This window comes from Felis catus, chromosome E3 (genome assembly GCF_018350175.1).
Source record: "Felis catus isolate Fca126 chromosome E3, F.catus_Fca126_mat1.0, whole genome shotgun sequence".
NCBI classification, from domain to species: Eukaryota; Metazoa; Chordata; class Mammalia; order Carnivora; family Felidae; genus Felis; species Felis catus.
The window spans coordinates 31,169,922-31,184,401 of NC_058383.1; the positions used below are offsets into that span (position 1 = coordinate 31,169,922).

At 51.0% G+C, this 14,480-nt stretch overlaps 1 protein-coding gene across 7 annotated transcripts in view; it reads right to left on the reverse strand.

The window, feature by feature from the left end:
• The window catches only part of SNX29 (sorting nexin 29), a 499,225-nt gene that overhangs the window by 370,935 nt on the left and 113,810 nt on the right, over positions 1–14,480 (reverse strand). For all 7 annotated transcript variants that reach the window (XM_045048367.1, XM_045048365.1, XM_045048369.1 and 4 more), the window contains 2 exons: positions 7,157–7,220; positions 4,959–5,087 (listed from right to left, as the gene is read on the reverse strand). In XM_045048367.1, the coding sequence (XP_044904302.1) occupies positions 4,959–5,087; positions 7,157–7,220 (193 nt within the window). The remainder of the gene's footprint in view (positions 1–4,958; positions 5,088–7,156; positions 7,221–14,480) is intronic.

Consider the following 14,480-nt stretch of genomic DNA (forward strand, 5'->3'; position numbering starts at 1 on the left):
CTCTTCCATTTTCAATAGACGAGGAACCAGAGGCTCTGAAGCGTAAAGGGAATGGCTCCATCACACAACAAGCAACACGTTCTTGTTCACACACCAAACGTCCTGAACAGGAGGTAAAGGTGTGACCAAGATTTATAGTGGGGCTGGTGCTGACGGAACACAGGAAGACAAGGCCTTGAGCAGGGCTCCATCAACCCACCGGGTTCCCCTCAGGGCATGGCCTCCACAGTCATGACCAGATGCGCGTCTCTTCACGGACCTGACAGGTTCATGGTTAAGGCAGCGATTTTACTTAGGTATGGAGGAAACACAACTCACTCCAATCCGCCATCATCCAAAAAAAGAAGCCTGGTCAGATAGGACTCGGGATTGTTAACAGAGAAGACCAGTTACAAAGAGGCCCAAGTAACAGAAGGAACGTATTAGTTCATGTAACTGCCAAGCCCAGAAGAACAACAGCTTCCGGAAAGGCTGGATCCAGGAGCTCGAGGTCTACCATTAGAACCTGCCAGGTTGTCTCCATTTTTCACTGTGTTGTTGCCATTTGGGGTCAGGATCTTCCCACATAGCAGCAAAGACTGCACCCAACAACTCCTGGCTTATAGTATAACCTTCTCAAGAAGGCCCTCAAGAAGACCTCATCAACCTGGCTACATGACCTTCTGTGAGCCAATCACAGTGACCAGGAAACAGAACAAGCCGGCTGCCCAGGCCTGGTCCACCTACCCTGCTCTGGAACCCAGCTGGGCAGTGGTAGGGTCGTTTCCACCGAATCACACACAACGGGAACGAAGAACCACACCCACCAAGAAAGACTGGGATAGGGTCTACCCCAGGGGGTGAAAGAATCCTGGTGGGCATGGAGGGCAGCCTCCAAACTGACCTCCAACGACCCCTGCCTCGTGGTCATCACATTCATGTGTAGACTCCTCCCACACTCAACCAGGGTTGATCTTTGGGACCACAGAGAACAGTGAACCTAATAGGGTCTCACTCCCAACATTAGGTTGCAAGAGACACCGTGGCTTCCGGGTGGGAGAGGTGCTCTCGCTCTCTGCTTACTCACTCCGGGAAGCCAGCTGCTGTGTTGTGAGCAGTTCTACTCGAGAGGCCCTTGCGGCAGAAACACAGGCCTCTCACCAGCGGCCACACCAGTGAGCTCAGAAGCTGACCCTCGAGTCCCAGCCAAGCCATCAGAGGACTGCAGCCTTGTGATCGACTCTGACGGACCACCTCCCAGCTGAGCCATTCACAGATTCCCAACCCACGAGAATTGTAGAGGACCCTGGTTTTGCGTTTTAAACGGCCAAGCTTAGAAATAATTTTTTAGGGGCGCCTGAGTGGCGCAGTCGGTTAAGCGGCCGACTTCAGCCAGGTCACGATCTCGCGGTCCGTGAGTTCAAGCCCCGCGTCAGGCTCTGGGCTGATGGCTCAGAGCCTGGAGCCTGTTTCCGATTCTGTGTCTCCCTCTCTCTCTGCCCATCCCCCGTTCATGCTCTGTCTCTCTCTGTCCCAAAAAATAAATAAACGTTGATAAATAAATAAATAAATAAATAAATAAATAAATAAATAAATAATTTTTTACACAGCAAAAGCTACCTAATAAAATGAGCCTAAACAGAAAACAGGCCAGCAATCGTCCAACAACCCAGGTCACTTGCTTCTCTCCCAGGCAGTTCTCACGGAAAGGTCTTCTTCCTGTGAACACCTGTCTCATCACTTGAGCATTCTTAATTCAGTAGGAAGGGAGGCAATCATTTAGGGACGGAGACTCACATGCCCTGACATGCTGCTGACGGTAAATACGACCACCTCAGGACTGAGCAGCGGCTTGGGGCCCTAAAAGCACTGGGCTGGTTTAATGACCTTGTTCTTGGCTGAGCCACGACAGCACCAAGGAAAGCCATTAATTTTGAGCAAAAAGGAATGTGATAAAATGCTGGATTTTTTCTGGGGTTTTTCACTTGTGCAACCACACTCAGAGCCAGTAAAACACACATCCACACGAACACCCTGAGTACTCCAATATATACAGCAGAAATAATTTCACTTCTTAGGGTCTGAAAGAGCCTAGCATTTAATTCTTTCTGCACCACTGCCATTAAAATTTAGGTTTTGATTAGGTAAGGTTTCTTAGTAATGTAATTATTGTACTAAAGAAAAATGATGGTAACATTTACTGAGCATTTATGAGGCACATTTACTGAGCCGACATATGGGTTCTCATTTAATCCTGCAACAACGGTGAGGTACAGGATTTTCTTATCCTCATCTGACAGCTAAGAAAACAAAGAATTTAAGGAGCACCTGGGTGGCTCATTCAGCTAAGAGTTTGACCTTGAAGGGAGTCTGGGTGGCTCAGTAAAGTATCCGACTTCGGCTCAGGTCACCATCAGGTGGTTTGTGGGTTTGGGCTCCAAGTTGGGCTCTGTGCTGACGGCTCAGAGCCTAGAGCCTGCTTCGGATTCTATGACTCCCTCTCTGTCTGCTCCTCCCCCACTCTCTCTCTCTCTCAAAGATAAATAAACATTAACAAAAAAAGAGTTTGACTCTTGAATTCAGCTCAAGTGATGATCCCAGGACTATAGGATCGAATCCCATGTTGGACTCTGCACTGAGCATGGAACCTGCTTAAGATCCTCCCTTCCTCTCTCCTTCCCTTCCTTCCATTCACACCCTCTCTTTTTTAAAAAAAAAATTTTTTTAGTGTTTATTTCCAAGGCAGAGAGAGACAGAGCATGAGTGGGGGAGGGGCAGAGGGAGACACAGAACCCAAAGCAGGCTCCAGGCTCCGAGCCATCAGCAGAGAGCCCAATGTGGGACTTGAACTCACGAACCATGAGATCATGACCTGAGCAGAAGTCAGTCGCTCAACCGACTGAGCCACCCAGGTGCCCCCACTCGCACCCTCTCTTAAGTGAGGGGGAAAAAAAAAAGCTTTTCTTTTCCACTCATGGGCTAAAATTCTCCCCAGAATTATCAGGTCCTGAAACACACTTACTGTAAAATACACCTAACTGCTTGTGTCTAGGGCCTCACGTCCTTTCAAATACAATCATTTTGTCCTTTCTGTTGCATACGACCATCCTAGTTCGCAAACGAGGAAATGCATACTCATTCCCACTAAGAAATCACCCAGAAACACACAACCTGCAAGCGATGCAGCCTAAGCCGACTCCTGGCACAATCCAAGAACGATCGAGAACAGAAGTCTGTGGCTCAGAACCAGAGTCTCTATAGACGCCAACCTTTATTGTAAGCAAACACAATGATACCACGGTTTCCTGGCGTGGCCAGGCTAAATGGTGGTCCAGGGGAGAAAACCTAGGACTGGACTCATCATAGTCCTTTAACTGTCGGATGCTCTCGAGAGGTCACTGTAAAACATGAAGACGTTCTAATTAAAGTTAGATACGGGATCATGGCACCACCTCTCGAGGACATGTATGTAACAACTCCATTAGTGCCACATCACCCAGCAGCACCAGGGCAGTAAATGCTGCTATCGGTTACCGAGCTCTGGACTCCCCTACATACACAGACAGCCCCACCTCCTGGTCTTATTTTTAATGTTTATTTATTTTGAGAGAGAGACAGAGAGAGCGCACGCACAAGCAGGGAAGGGGCAGAGAGAGCATGGGGAGAGAGAACCCCGAGCAGGCTCTGGACTGTCAGGGCAGAGCCCGATGCAGGGCTCAAATTCAGGAACCGAACATGACCCGGAGCTGAAATGAAGAATCGGACGCTCAACCGACTGACCCACCCACGTGCCCCTGGTCTTATTTTCAAGTAGCTTTAAAGAACCACCAATGAACTGCTTATCTTACCTACAAAAGGCAACAAACCCAAACTCAAATGTCCAACAAATGGAAGTTATTTTAACGTGGGACATTAACTCAATGACAGGCCACATCCGGGCATGTAAGTCATTAACATGAAAGGGAAGTGGTTCAGAGAAGCAGACTGACAAAGTGGAGTACCTAACGATCTTTGCACGTGAACAAATTCAGGAAAATCCACATTTTTATCCGACTGGAGATTATGAGTTTTCTTTAATGAAATATAAACTAAATCACAGCCAAGGAAATAAAATGGCTCTTTAACAAGAAGAGGCTTAACCTTACTCTTCCTTAGGAAAACGCAGACGAAAATTCTGTCAGGGCCACTTTTTCCCGGTGATGTTGTCCGGGACCCACAGAGGGGGACGCGGCCCCTTCGGGCCCAGACGGGCCGGAGCAGGCCTCTTGGCTGCTGTTCCAGGGTACATGTTGGCCCAGCCTCCGAGGAGAGGGGAGAGGTGCCCTCCACTCACCTTAGAAAACTACGGCACCTGGACCCAGCAATTCTACTTCTGGTAGTTTTTCCAATAAATATAGTCATAGGAGAATCAAGTCACAAACGCAAATCACTGTGGCATTACTACAAACACCATTATCAGCAAAGGGTCACAAACCACTTCCAGTGGCTAGCAGTCGGCACGCGGGTTGGATGAACTCTGGCGCAGACCGAGAAATGTCACGAGCTTTCACACAGCCGGCAGGCCCCCGGGCACCCACACAGAACAAGCTCCGTGAGGCCAAGTGAGTGCACTGTACAATACACGACCACTTTTCATGAAGGGGGGAGCGAGGGGGGAGGAGGAGGTGAAAAGAAGAAACGAAGTGGCCACATGGAGCTAAGGAGCGTCTCCAGAATCGCTCCCACGGCCCGCCTCCGGGGGGCCAGAGGGGCGGCTGGGGATCACTTAGCCCTACCTACTGCCCCTCGCGTTTTGAACCGTGGGCACACACATCATTCGGTACTTATGCAAAAAGTTACATGAAGGTTTCAAACGCGCTGATTTCCGTTGGTTTCTTCCTTTTCTTTTTTTTTTTCATTCCAAGCGCCAGTGAAGGCCGTGCCTGGGCTCTTACCCGGCCGCCGCCCACGCCCGCCTCTCGGGCCCTCCGCCCCCCTACCTTGCCAGCGCCTGGACCTTCGTGACGTGCCGCTCTTCCTGCTCAGCCACCTTCTTTTTCAACGCGTCAACCTCCTGCCGGAGCGCAGCAGAATGCTCCATCTCACCGTCGAGCAGGTTCCGCAAAGACCTGGGAAGAGGGGGCCCGATCCGTTCAGATGCCGTCGGCAGAGTCCACCGGGCCAGAACACAGCTGTTTACGCAAGTCCTAACCCCTCCATTTTCTCCAGGGGCCCCCGCAAACTGGAATCTCGCATCAGGGTATTTACAGAGATCCCAAACTCGGCTTAAGGGCCTCAGAGTAAGGAGGAGGACGTGGCCCGGGATCTGTGTCCCCGACAGCCTGTAGGATGGGCCCATCAAGGGGAGACAAAGAGTTCAGAGAATCCCAGGCAAGCCCCTTTCAAGGCATCCCACCCAAAGGGGCGGCACGTTAAGGGAGACCATTTTGTGACAGTCACTCCAGAAAAGAGACAGGAGCGGGTACCAGGACAGGCCACACGCGTCCTCTGAGACATCCGTGAGGAATACCGACAGAGGCCCACCCTCAACTCCAAAGCTGCCCCAACGTACGCTGTAACCCTGCCCCCTGCCATCTCCAGGTGAAAAAGACAGATACAACGTTCTATGGAGCGGTCTAGTTAGACATCGCGTGGATCCCGTTTCACACTATGTTTGGGAGCTCGCCCTCCAAAATACGTCCATTTGTTGGTCACCCTTGGTCTTGCAAAGCAAACAAGATGGCAGCTCTTCCAGAAATAACCACAGGTTGCCGCCAAGGAGTGAGCCATACATGGTTCTGATGGTCTCGTGGACCTCAAATGGCTATTTCTGGCAAACATGTACTGACTTTGGGGTACCTAACATCCTAAATCTGTACACATGCCAGCCCATACTAGGACAGATGCACAGGGATGGCGGTGAGCTTGGCACGCACCCAGCCCTGTCGCTCATTCAACTCTGAGGCCTGTGTTCCTTCAGGGTTTTGAGAAAATTCCCTTCCTGGGGCCCGGAACCCCCCAGCACAAACATGGTGCGGTTTTTGTTTTTGTTTTCTGGAAAGGAGAAATTAACAGACAGGGACTATTTTTCTTCATAAGGTAAGACAAAACCTATGGCTTCTTGCAAGAGAACAGTTCCAGCTGCAGCAAGGAAAAACAATGCTCTAATGTCTACAAGCCCCTCCTTTTAAAGCCCCTCCTTATTTTAGTTGGAAAATCGTGCTGTCTAAAGATCTCTTTTTTAAAAAATTATCTTTTGTTTTTAGAAATCATGCTTGTTTGCTTTTATGGGTTTCCATACAGGATGGGGAAGAAGCTTGGGAAGCAGGGCCCAAGAGGAGGTTTAAAAAGGACCATTGTGATGGGTTGGCACCACGGACACCGAATTCCTACTCTGAGGGAAAGAGTGAGAAAGCCCCAGGAACCCGCACGTGCAGGCTCACGTGGGCACCTGCCCGAACCCCCCAGGACACGGCACTGTCAAGCTCATAGAAGCCTCACCGACAACTGCGGGCAAATCCTTCCACCCACCGCCCTGTAGCCAAGACAAGGTCCTGGCGGTTGAGAAGTTCACGGTCAAGGCAGCCAGATGGCAACAACATGGCCATCTACCATTGGTTTCAACGGGAAGCCACACACGAACAGAGAGCCCTGCTCCTTTCTCCATCTGCAGGGGGCCTTACTCTGATCAAGCAGCTGGATTCCAGCCTGCCCTGGGTACCCCCGATTCGAGAAAACTAAGTGTCTGAATGCTCGAACACGGAAAGATAGGCTCTCGGTTTGAAGATCATTCTAAAGACTGCTCTGGGGGGGGGGGGAAGGAGGAAGACTTCAAGGAGGGGAAAACGTTCTCAAGCGGAGCTTGGTGATGGCTGTGTATGTCCGCAAACACCGAAAACCACTCAACTGTACCCTTTAAGTGGGTCGATGATGTAATGTGTGAATTGTATCCCAGAGGCTCTTTTATAAGAGAAATTTTTTAAAAGACTGCTTTACCAAATTCTTAGTTTGTTCCAAAGTAGAGCCCGGATCGTAAGGTTTTCATCCCCTGCCAACAGTAAAGTGGCTCGTCTCACACTAAAAGGAACCACCGATCACAATTCTGTCACCCAAGCACACTTCCCTCCGTCTGGGACCCTCCACGTTCCCCAGGTGGGACGTCGGAGAGACGACCCTCCAGGCCTGACGGTCAGGCTACCTGTTCTCTTCCTCCAGCTCGTCTTTCCGGGTCATCATGGCCACGATGGCTTGGCGCAGCTCATCTGAGGGAAGAAAGCACGGTTGAGATTAACCAGCAGACCCCGCGTGTTACAGCTGTCCCCTCACAGACATGCATCGAGTGCTATGGAGGGCAAGCTGTCTAGACGAGCTCCCCTTTTCCCTTTCAAGATTAATTGCTGTACAGTCTGCAAGACCCAACGGGCCCAAGCTGATCACTTCTCAGCCCCACGAAAACGGGAGGGCGGGGCCGCACGAGGAGCCTGGAGGGCTCCCCTCGATCGGCTGCTACGGGACGAGACGGCCTTGCAGCTCCTAAACTCGCTGTTCCGAGTCCCTGCTACTGGACAACATCCGCTCTGAACAAGGATCCCCCCCACCCCCAGTTATAGCTGTTTATCAACAGAGGAGAAAGAGCCGATTGAGAGACATAGGGCTCCACGCAGACCTACAAATACTTACCCGAGTTTACGAAGAGATCTGGTCTAGTCCTACACGGCTCTCTCTAGTTTGTACACAGGCGACAGTGTAAAGGGGTTGCCTGTCCAGTGCACAGTCCGTGTTTATGGGAGCTACTCTTCTGGACACATTCAACTTAAGAAAGCATGGCTAGAACACCATGCTTTTAGATTAGCCTCCGAGTTTCTGATCTGCAAACGTAACTGTTGTCTCAACCCATCCTCAGGTCAAAGACGTCGTTCACCTATCCCTCAGATCTCAAGACCCAGACCTTCTGGATTTGCTTTGTTTTTCAACCCCTGACAAACCTTGTGAATGGTTTCCCCCCTTGGGACTGGCTGCTAGGAAGCTCCCAGCCAAAACTGCCCATCGGGGAAGTGCTCACATCCGTGTGGCAACCACAATGTGCCCTAACCCTCCCCCGCCCATCTTCTCCAACCTGTATCTCCAACTCGGGCCAAAGTACTCACAACCTGTGGCACGTTGCAAAGGCTATCTTAAGACGCTACTTCAAATCCTCTTTTGGAAAGAGATAGGAGTTTTGGTTTCTTCCTTTTAGTTAAAATTGAAATCCTTCGACTTGCCAAGCTCTAGTTCAGGGCCCTTGGCACTATCTCATTTAATTCTTTATGCACATCTAAGAAATGCACGTCACCATCCCAGCTCCCGGGGTATGAAGAAACTGCAGGAGTGGAAAGAGAAGTGGGGGGCGGGGGGAGACCAACAGGTGGGTCCTCTGGGTCCCCTCATACTCAGAATGCCCAGGGAGAAAGACGCCCGCCAAAGACCCCGAGGCAAAAAATGGGGCCACAGGACTAATGCTGTCTTCAGGCTGCAAGAGGGAAAAGGATATTCCACAGTCCGGGGCTCAGGGCAAGAAAAGGAAGGAAAGGTATTAGAGAGGCTCCTCCTCAGCCTCTAGAGGCTGCTCCATTTGGATGAGGTGGCAACAAAGAAACAGACCGTCCTGTCTCTAAAAGCAGAGCAGTCCCCTGGGCACCACACGGACACAAGTAGGCGGCCATCACCCTGACTCCCCCATCAAGCTTCTGACGGTACGAAACCTGTGCATTGTACTGGGACAAAGTGGACCCTGTGAGGTGTCAGTGAGGAGGGAGGTCTGAGGTGTCCCTGTCCTGGGTCACTGAGGGGTCAGTGCGGAAGACCCCAAACAATCACTGGGTCGACACGTAGGCACTGAGCCCGTACAAGGTACAAGCACTCTTCTTGGTGAAGGGCAAGTAACCAGAACAGACCCACGTCTCTGCCTGCAGGAGGCCTCCTCTCTAGCAGGGGAGACAATCCAGCCAACAGGCACACGGCACCGAGGGTGGTCAGGGATGCCAAGAGGAAAGGAAAGCAAGGCCAAGGGCAAATGAGGGGACAGCAGTGTCACTGCACACGAAGTGCTCCGGAAAGGGCCCTCCGAGCAGAGCCGGCCATGCTGCTACATGGAGGAAAAACATGTCACATGGCAAAGAGCACATGCAAAGGCCCGGAGACCGGTGTGAGCTTGGTCACTGGGCCAGGGGGGCGGGGGCACTCCTCCAGGGGATGGGGGTGGGGAGATGGAAGAAGCAGCACACCAGGAGGGCTGAATCCAGCAGACAGAGACCCTGCCAGAGTCCGGGGGCATGGAGGGAAGATGCAGCATGCCGCCCTGAGTTCTAGAAACTTCCCTTCTGGAGGACTGGATGAGAATGCCAGCACCCCCGGCAAAGCATTTGAGGCCCACGACCTCACCAGGGCCACAGAGCAACTGCATGGGTCCCTATCTTCCAGTCCTCTTACAGACACGCCAACGAGACGAAGGAGATTCAACGCCAAGAGCAGCGAATTCAAATCCAGATCCATCCAATTCCAAATTCTGTGTTCGACCCCAGAGAACAGTTAACTGTTACAAGTCACGTGCATAGATGTAAGAACTTGGATTTTATCGACGCTTCACAGGGACATTAATCCATCTTACAGCGGAAGTGCACACTTGGCAGGTTACGTCACACAAGCACACAGGTGTGAACGTCAGAGCCCTGCCCTGGGAGACGGGAAACAGCACGCAAAGCAGATAAAGCCGAGGAGCGTGTACCTGCCTCAGCTGTGCCCTGCCTGGAGTTACAACAGCCCAGAGCTCACATATTCGTTCATTCATTCATCGGTCAGCACCTACTGGGCACCCAGTAGGCACAAGATACCTTCCGAAGAAGAGAGCCACGTTCCCAACTGAACTAAGGAAGAAATGTCTTTAAAGGAGAATCTCTTAATGGAGAACAACACACATTCGCATATGCCCATCATGAAATGGTCTACAGGACTTTGTCTTCTGAACTTGACCAAGTGTCTACACTCCTGGCTCTCAGCCTCCTACCAGTGTCTCAGTGTCTCTGAGCCTTTCCCTTGTGTACAAGCAGCAAAAACAGCACCCACCTTCCCCAATTCCCTGGGGTGCTAGGATGTTCAGAGGAGCAAGGAGATGGGCAGGCCCTCGGTCGAGGCACCGACTCTTACACACTGCAGCAGGCGCATTCAGAACTCAGAAATCATCATGTTAAAAAAAAAATTATCTGGGAGTGCCTGGGAGTCTCAGTCGGTTAAGCGTCCGACTTCAGCGCAGGTCATGATCTCACAGTCTGTGAGTTCAAGCCCCGCGTCAGGCTCTATGCTGACAGCTCAGAGCCTGGAGCCTCCTTCAGATTCTGTGTCTCCCCCTCTCTCTGGCCCTCCCCTCCTTGCACCCTGTCTCTGTCTCAAAAATAAAAAAAAAAAAATTTTTAATGCTTTTAATTATCTGAAAAAGCTCAAGAAAGAAAAAAAGCCACACATAAGCATAACCCAGTAATTTGTTCCATGATGTCATAGCCATGATAGGGGGCACCTGGGTGGCTCAGTCGGTTAAGCATGATGTCATAGCCATGAAAGGGGGGGAAAAAAAAAGACTTATTAAGACCAGGATAAGATCTGTCTTTCTCTTCAAGATGCCCAGCACAAGTGGCGAGCAGCTGTGGACTGTGGACACAGACCTGGGAATCATTCCTTTACTCCAACGACTGCTTGAATCCTGAATCTTCCTACAAAGCTGCCTTCCTGCTGAGGTTTTCTACTGGTCTCAGCTTTCTTACAGGGACAAAGGAAGAAGATATTCATTTGCAGGGAGTTGCCAGGAGGCTGCAAGAGTGAAATTTTTTTCTTCAATAGACTTTTTAAAACCATCTCAGGTTCACAGCAGATTGCAAAGTACAGAGATTTTTCCAGCCACCCTCTGCCCCCCCCCACAATCCCAGCCTCCCCCACTGTCAGCATCCCCACCACAGAGGGGCATTTGTTATGCTTCATGAACTCGCACAGACACATCATAACCACCCAAAGGGGACTTGTAGATCACAGGAGTTTGGAACGTTGTAGGGACACGTATTCACCGTTATAGTAACACACAACATAGTTTTACTGCCCGGCCAAATCCCTTGGGCTCCGCCCATTTATCCCTTTCTCCCCGAACCCCCGCTGAAACCTTCTGTGAATCAGAGAATCTCCACTCGACCCATCAGCCTTCCATTCGGAAGTTGCACATCACAGACAGGTGGGACTGATGCTAACAAACCACTTGCTCTGGATCTAAGCCGAACTCTGCCGAGCCCATGTGCACAGCAGGGCCTCCCCACCGCCAGTGTGCTCAGCACAGGGTGCCCCCGACTGCTCAGTCCACCGGCTCTGCTCGCCTCTGCAAGGAGGGAGCCCTTCACCACCCAGAAACATGATCCTTATGCTGAGCGGTTTGCATCAGGCCCCTCCTGGTGTCACCAGGCATCACCAGCCTCTGTACCTGGCCTCACCTGTACGGACAGCAGCCTCTGACCAGGTTTCCTGAGAGACCCTCTCGATTTTAACTATTTTGACCCTACCCATGAACTGGTTCATGGATTTCATGGACGGAACCCGTCTTTTCTCAAGTTCATGCCCAACTTCCAGTCTGATAAAACCCAACTCCTTTATTCGGGTCCAGACGAAAAGGTGTCATGTCCAGGAAGCCCTCTGTGATTTCCCTATCCCTCAACAAGTTGCAGAGCGTGCAGTCAGTAACCACCTGTCTCCTGCACTTAACTCACAACTCCTTACAGACATACAACATGTCAGGCATCTTGGGTCCCCAGAGGCCCCACAAGTCGGGTGCTTGGTCAAGGTTCACAGAAAAGGAGTGATCCAGAGAGACTATTCATATCCAACGACAATACCCCTGAAACTAACAAGAGTAATAGCGGCTACGTGATGAATACTTTCTACGTGCAAAGTCTCAGCACCTGACAAGCCTTGTTTCAGTTTTCACAGCCACCTAATGAGGGCGCTGAGTACAGAGCCGAAACCCAAACCGGAACAAGGCCTGTAGGGTCTCAACTCACCTTCCCCACCCTAAGGCCAAGAATTATGGAAAATGCCCTTGGCAGGACCAAGAGCTGGAGAGGAGGTGCTTTCGTGGGGCGTGGGGAGTGGCAAGATGGTCAGGAATAGGTTCTAGCAGCTTCCACTCCAATAAGAGCAGTACCCAAGAAGAGCTGTTGTCAACAGGCTCCTGAGCTGAGAAGATCGGAGTTCAAACCCCAGCTCAGCCCCTAATTGCCTGGTAACCTTAAGTTGGGCTTGCATCTGTGCAAAATGCAGAATGGTGACTACACCACACTCCCTGCAGACTGGCTCCAAGACTCACGGGAGTTCCCCGCCTGATGGACACACGGCGGCCAATGCAGAGAAGTGGTTCAGGATCCCGAATTCTAGAGCGTACGACCGGGTTCAAATTCTGACTCTGCAGTCAAGTGACTCCGACCAAGTAACCCACCCTCTCCGAACACCGATTCCCTTATCTACAAAATCGGATCTCAATGGGCACCAGCTCATACAAATGCCATGAGAACTCAATAAGGTAATACGTAAACTAGGCGCTTAGAAAATGCTCAGCACCCCCTCCCCCACTCACGCTCTCTCTTAAAAAAATAAACATTAAAAAAAAAAAGAAAAGAAAATGCTCAGTAAATAGAAAACATACGACGCATTATCTACCCCTATAATTAGTGCCTTTTCCTTCAACAGCAGGGGACAGAAAGACAAGGACAAGGTAGCGGAGACTGCCCAAGTAGGAGTTGGTGCATTTGAGCACATTTTCAGGAGTTAGGAGATTTCACTGAGTTCCTGTATACCTCGACCTTGGGAAATAAAAGATTTTTTTTAAGTGATCTATGCCCTAAAGCAGCAGACTAGATAATAGAATTTTCTAAAGTGTCAAACAAGATCACCATGGGCCACGTGGGAAATCAAACCCAGAGAGGGAGGGGTCATTTAGAGGAGGCTGAGTGTCCGGGTTCTGGGGACATACAATGTGCAGGATCCCAGATACCGCCACTCAGACTCTGCCCCTAAAAACTGTGTATTCGGTGGGGGAAAGACAACTCAGAAGGAGAAGCAATCCTGACGAAGTCCCAGCAAATGCATGTGCTCTTCTGGCAAGAGGAACCACAGTAGCTGGAATGGGAGCTCGACCACAGGCTCACCTCAGAGGGGCCCTGGTCCCATGAGGCCGGAGCCACCATGACAAACACCAGGATGACCAAGGCTGAGCTCCCCATCCCGCTGACATCACCTGCCCCACACACGGTGCATGCCGGCCTCCTGGACCATGCCCCTGCGTCTGCATCAACATCAGGATGATGGAGGACACAAACACAAGTCAAACAGTACTCAGATTCCGGGAATCACAAGAGAAAAGGGTGTCGTCAGACAGTCCCTCCCACCTTCCACACACACACACACCCCCCCCCCCCATCGCCATTCAGAGTCAGGATTAAAAACAAAATGTCCCAAGAGAGCGGCATTCCCTGACAAACACTCTCAACAGGCTTTACTTTATACACGTTCACCTTGCTGATTTTTCTCAGGCAGTAAAGCCAGCAGGTAACGTTGGGTTTGGTTTGCACGGATCATAGAAATACAGTATTTCTCTGAGCAGCAGTGACACAGGCCGGCAGGGCCTCCTCCCAAACTGGTAATTTTTCTCCTCTCCCCAGCACCACGCATCCCATTATTGGTTTCAGGTCTAGCATCGTGGCCTTCCTCCTCTTCGTTACCTGCCACAACACACGTTCCAAGGGCCAACGGAGACGCCTCTCTATGGAGCGGGGGGTCCCCCTCGCCTAGGGCTGAAAGGGGGAGGACCATCCACCTCAAAATCGCTTCCTTGCTCGGCTGCAGAGGACTGAATGGCAAATCCAACCCAGCACACAGGAGAATGTTCATTTTAACCGCAAGAAACTGATCTGGGCAAACGAGCGGCATTTCTAACCACTGTGGAAAGGACGGATTCATCTGTAAATGTTACTGGGGCAGAGAACCATTCTGGGAGCAAGAAACAGGACTTCATCCCTGCCTCTGTTCTGTATCCAAATAAATGTCAGAACACGTCATTTCAACGTGAGCTGCGGCAACCCAACAGTGTCACTATGCGAACACACGTTTACGCCACAGCAGCAGAGACCTTCACGTGAAAGCAAACAAGCCCATTAAGCAAATTATGTTTTGTCTTGCTCGTGTTTTTTTGCTTTGTTTCGTTTTTAACTTCTGCCCATGGAGGGCCAATCTAACACAACACCGACCCACTATGGAAACTGGACACTCTTCTAGGCAGTCCCGGGCAGAGTAGAAAAACCAGGTCTTCCCGTCAAATCCCAGACCCCTCAAGTCTCTGTTCAGGGACCCTGGGCACCCTCTGGCGGTCAGGGCCCTCAGCTGGAAGAACGGTGCTCACACCGCCAGCCTCACGGGACAGGGCGGGGGTCGGCAGACGTTCTCCTGGAACTCAGCCACCC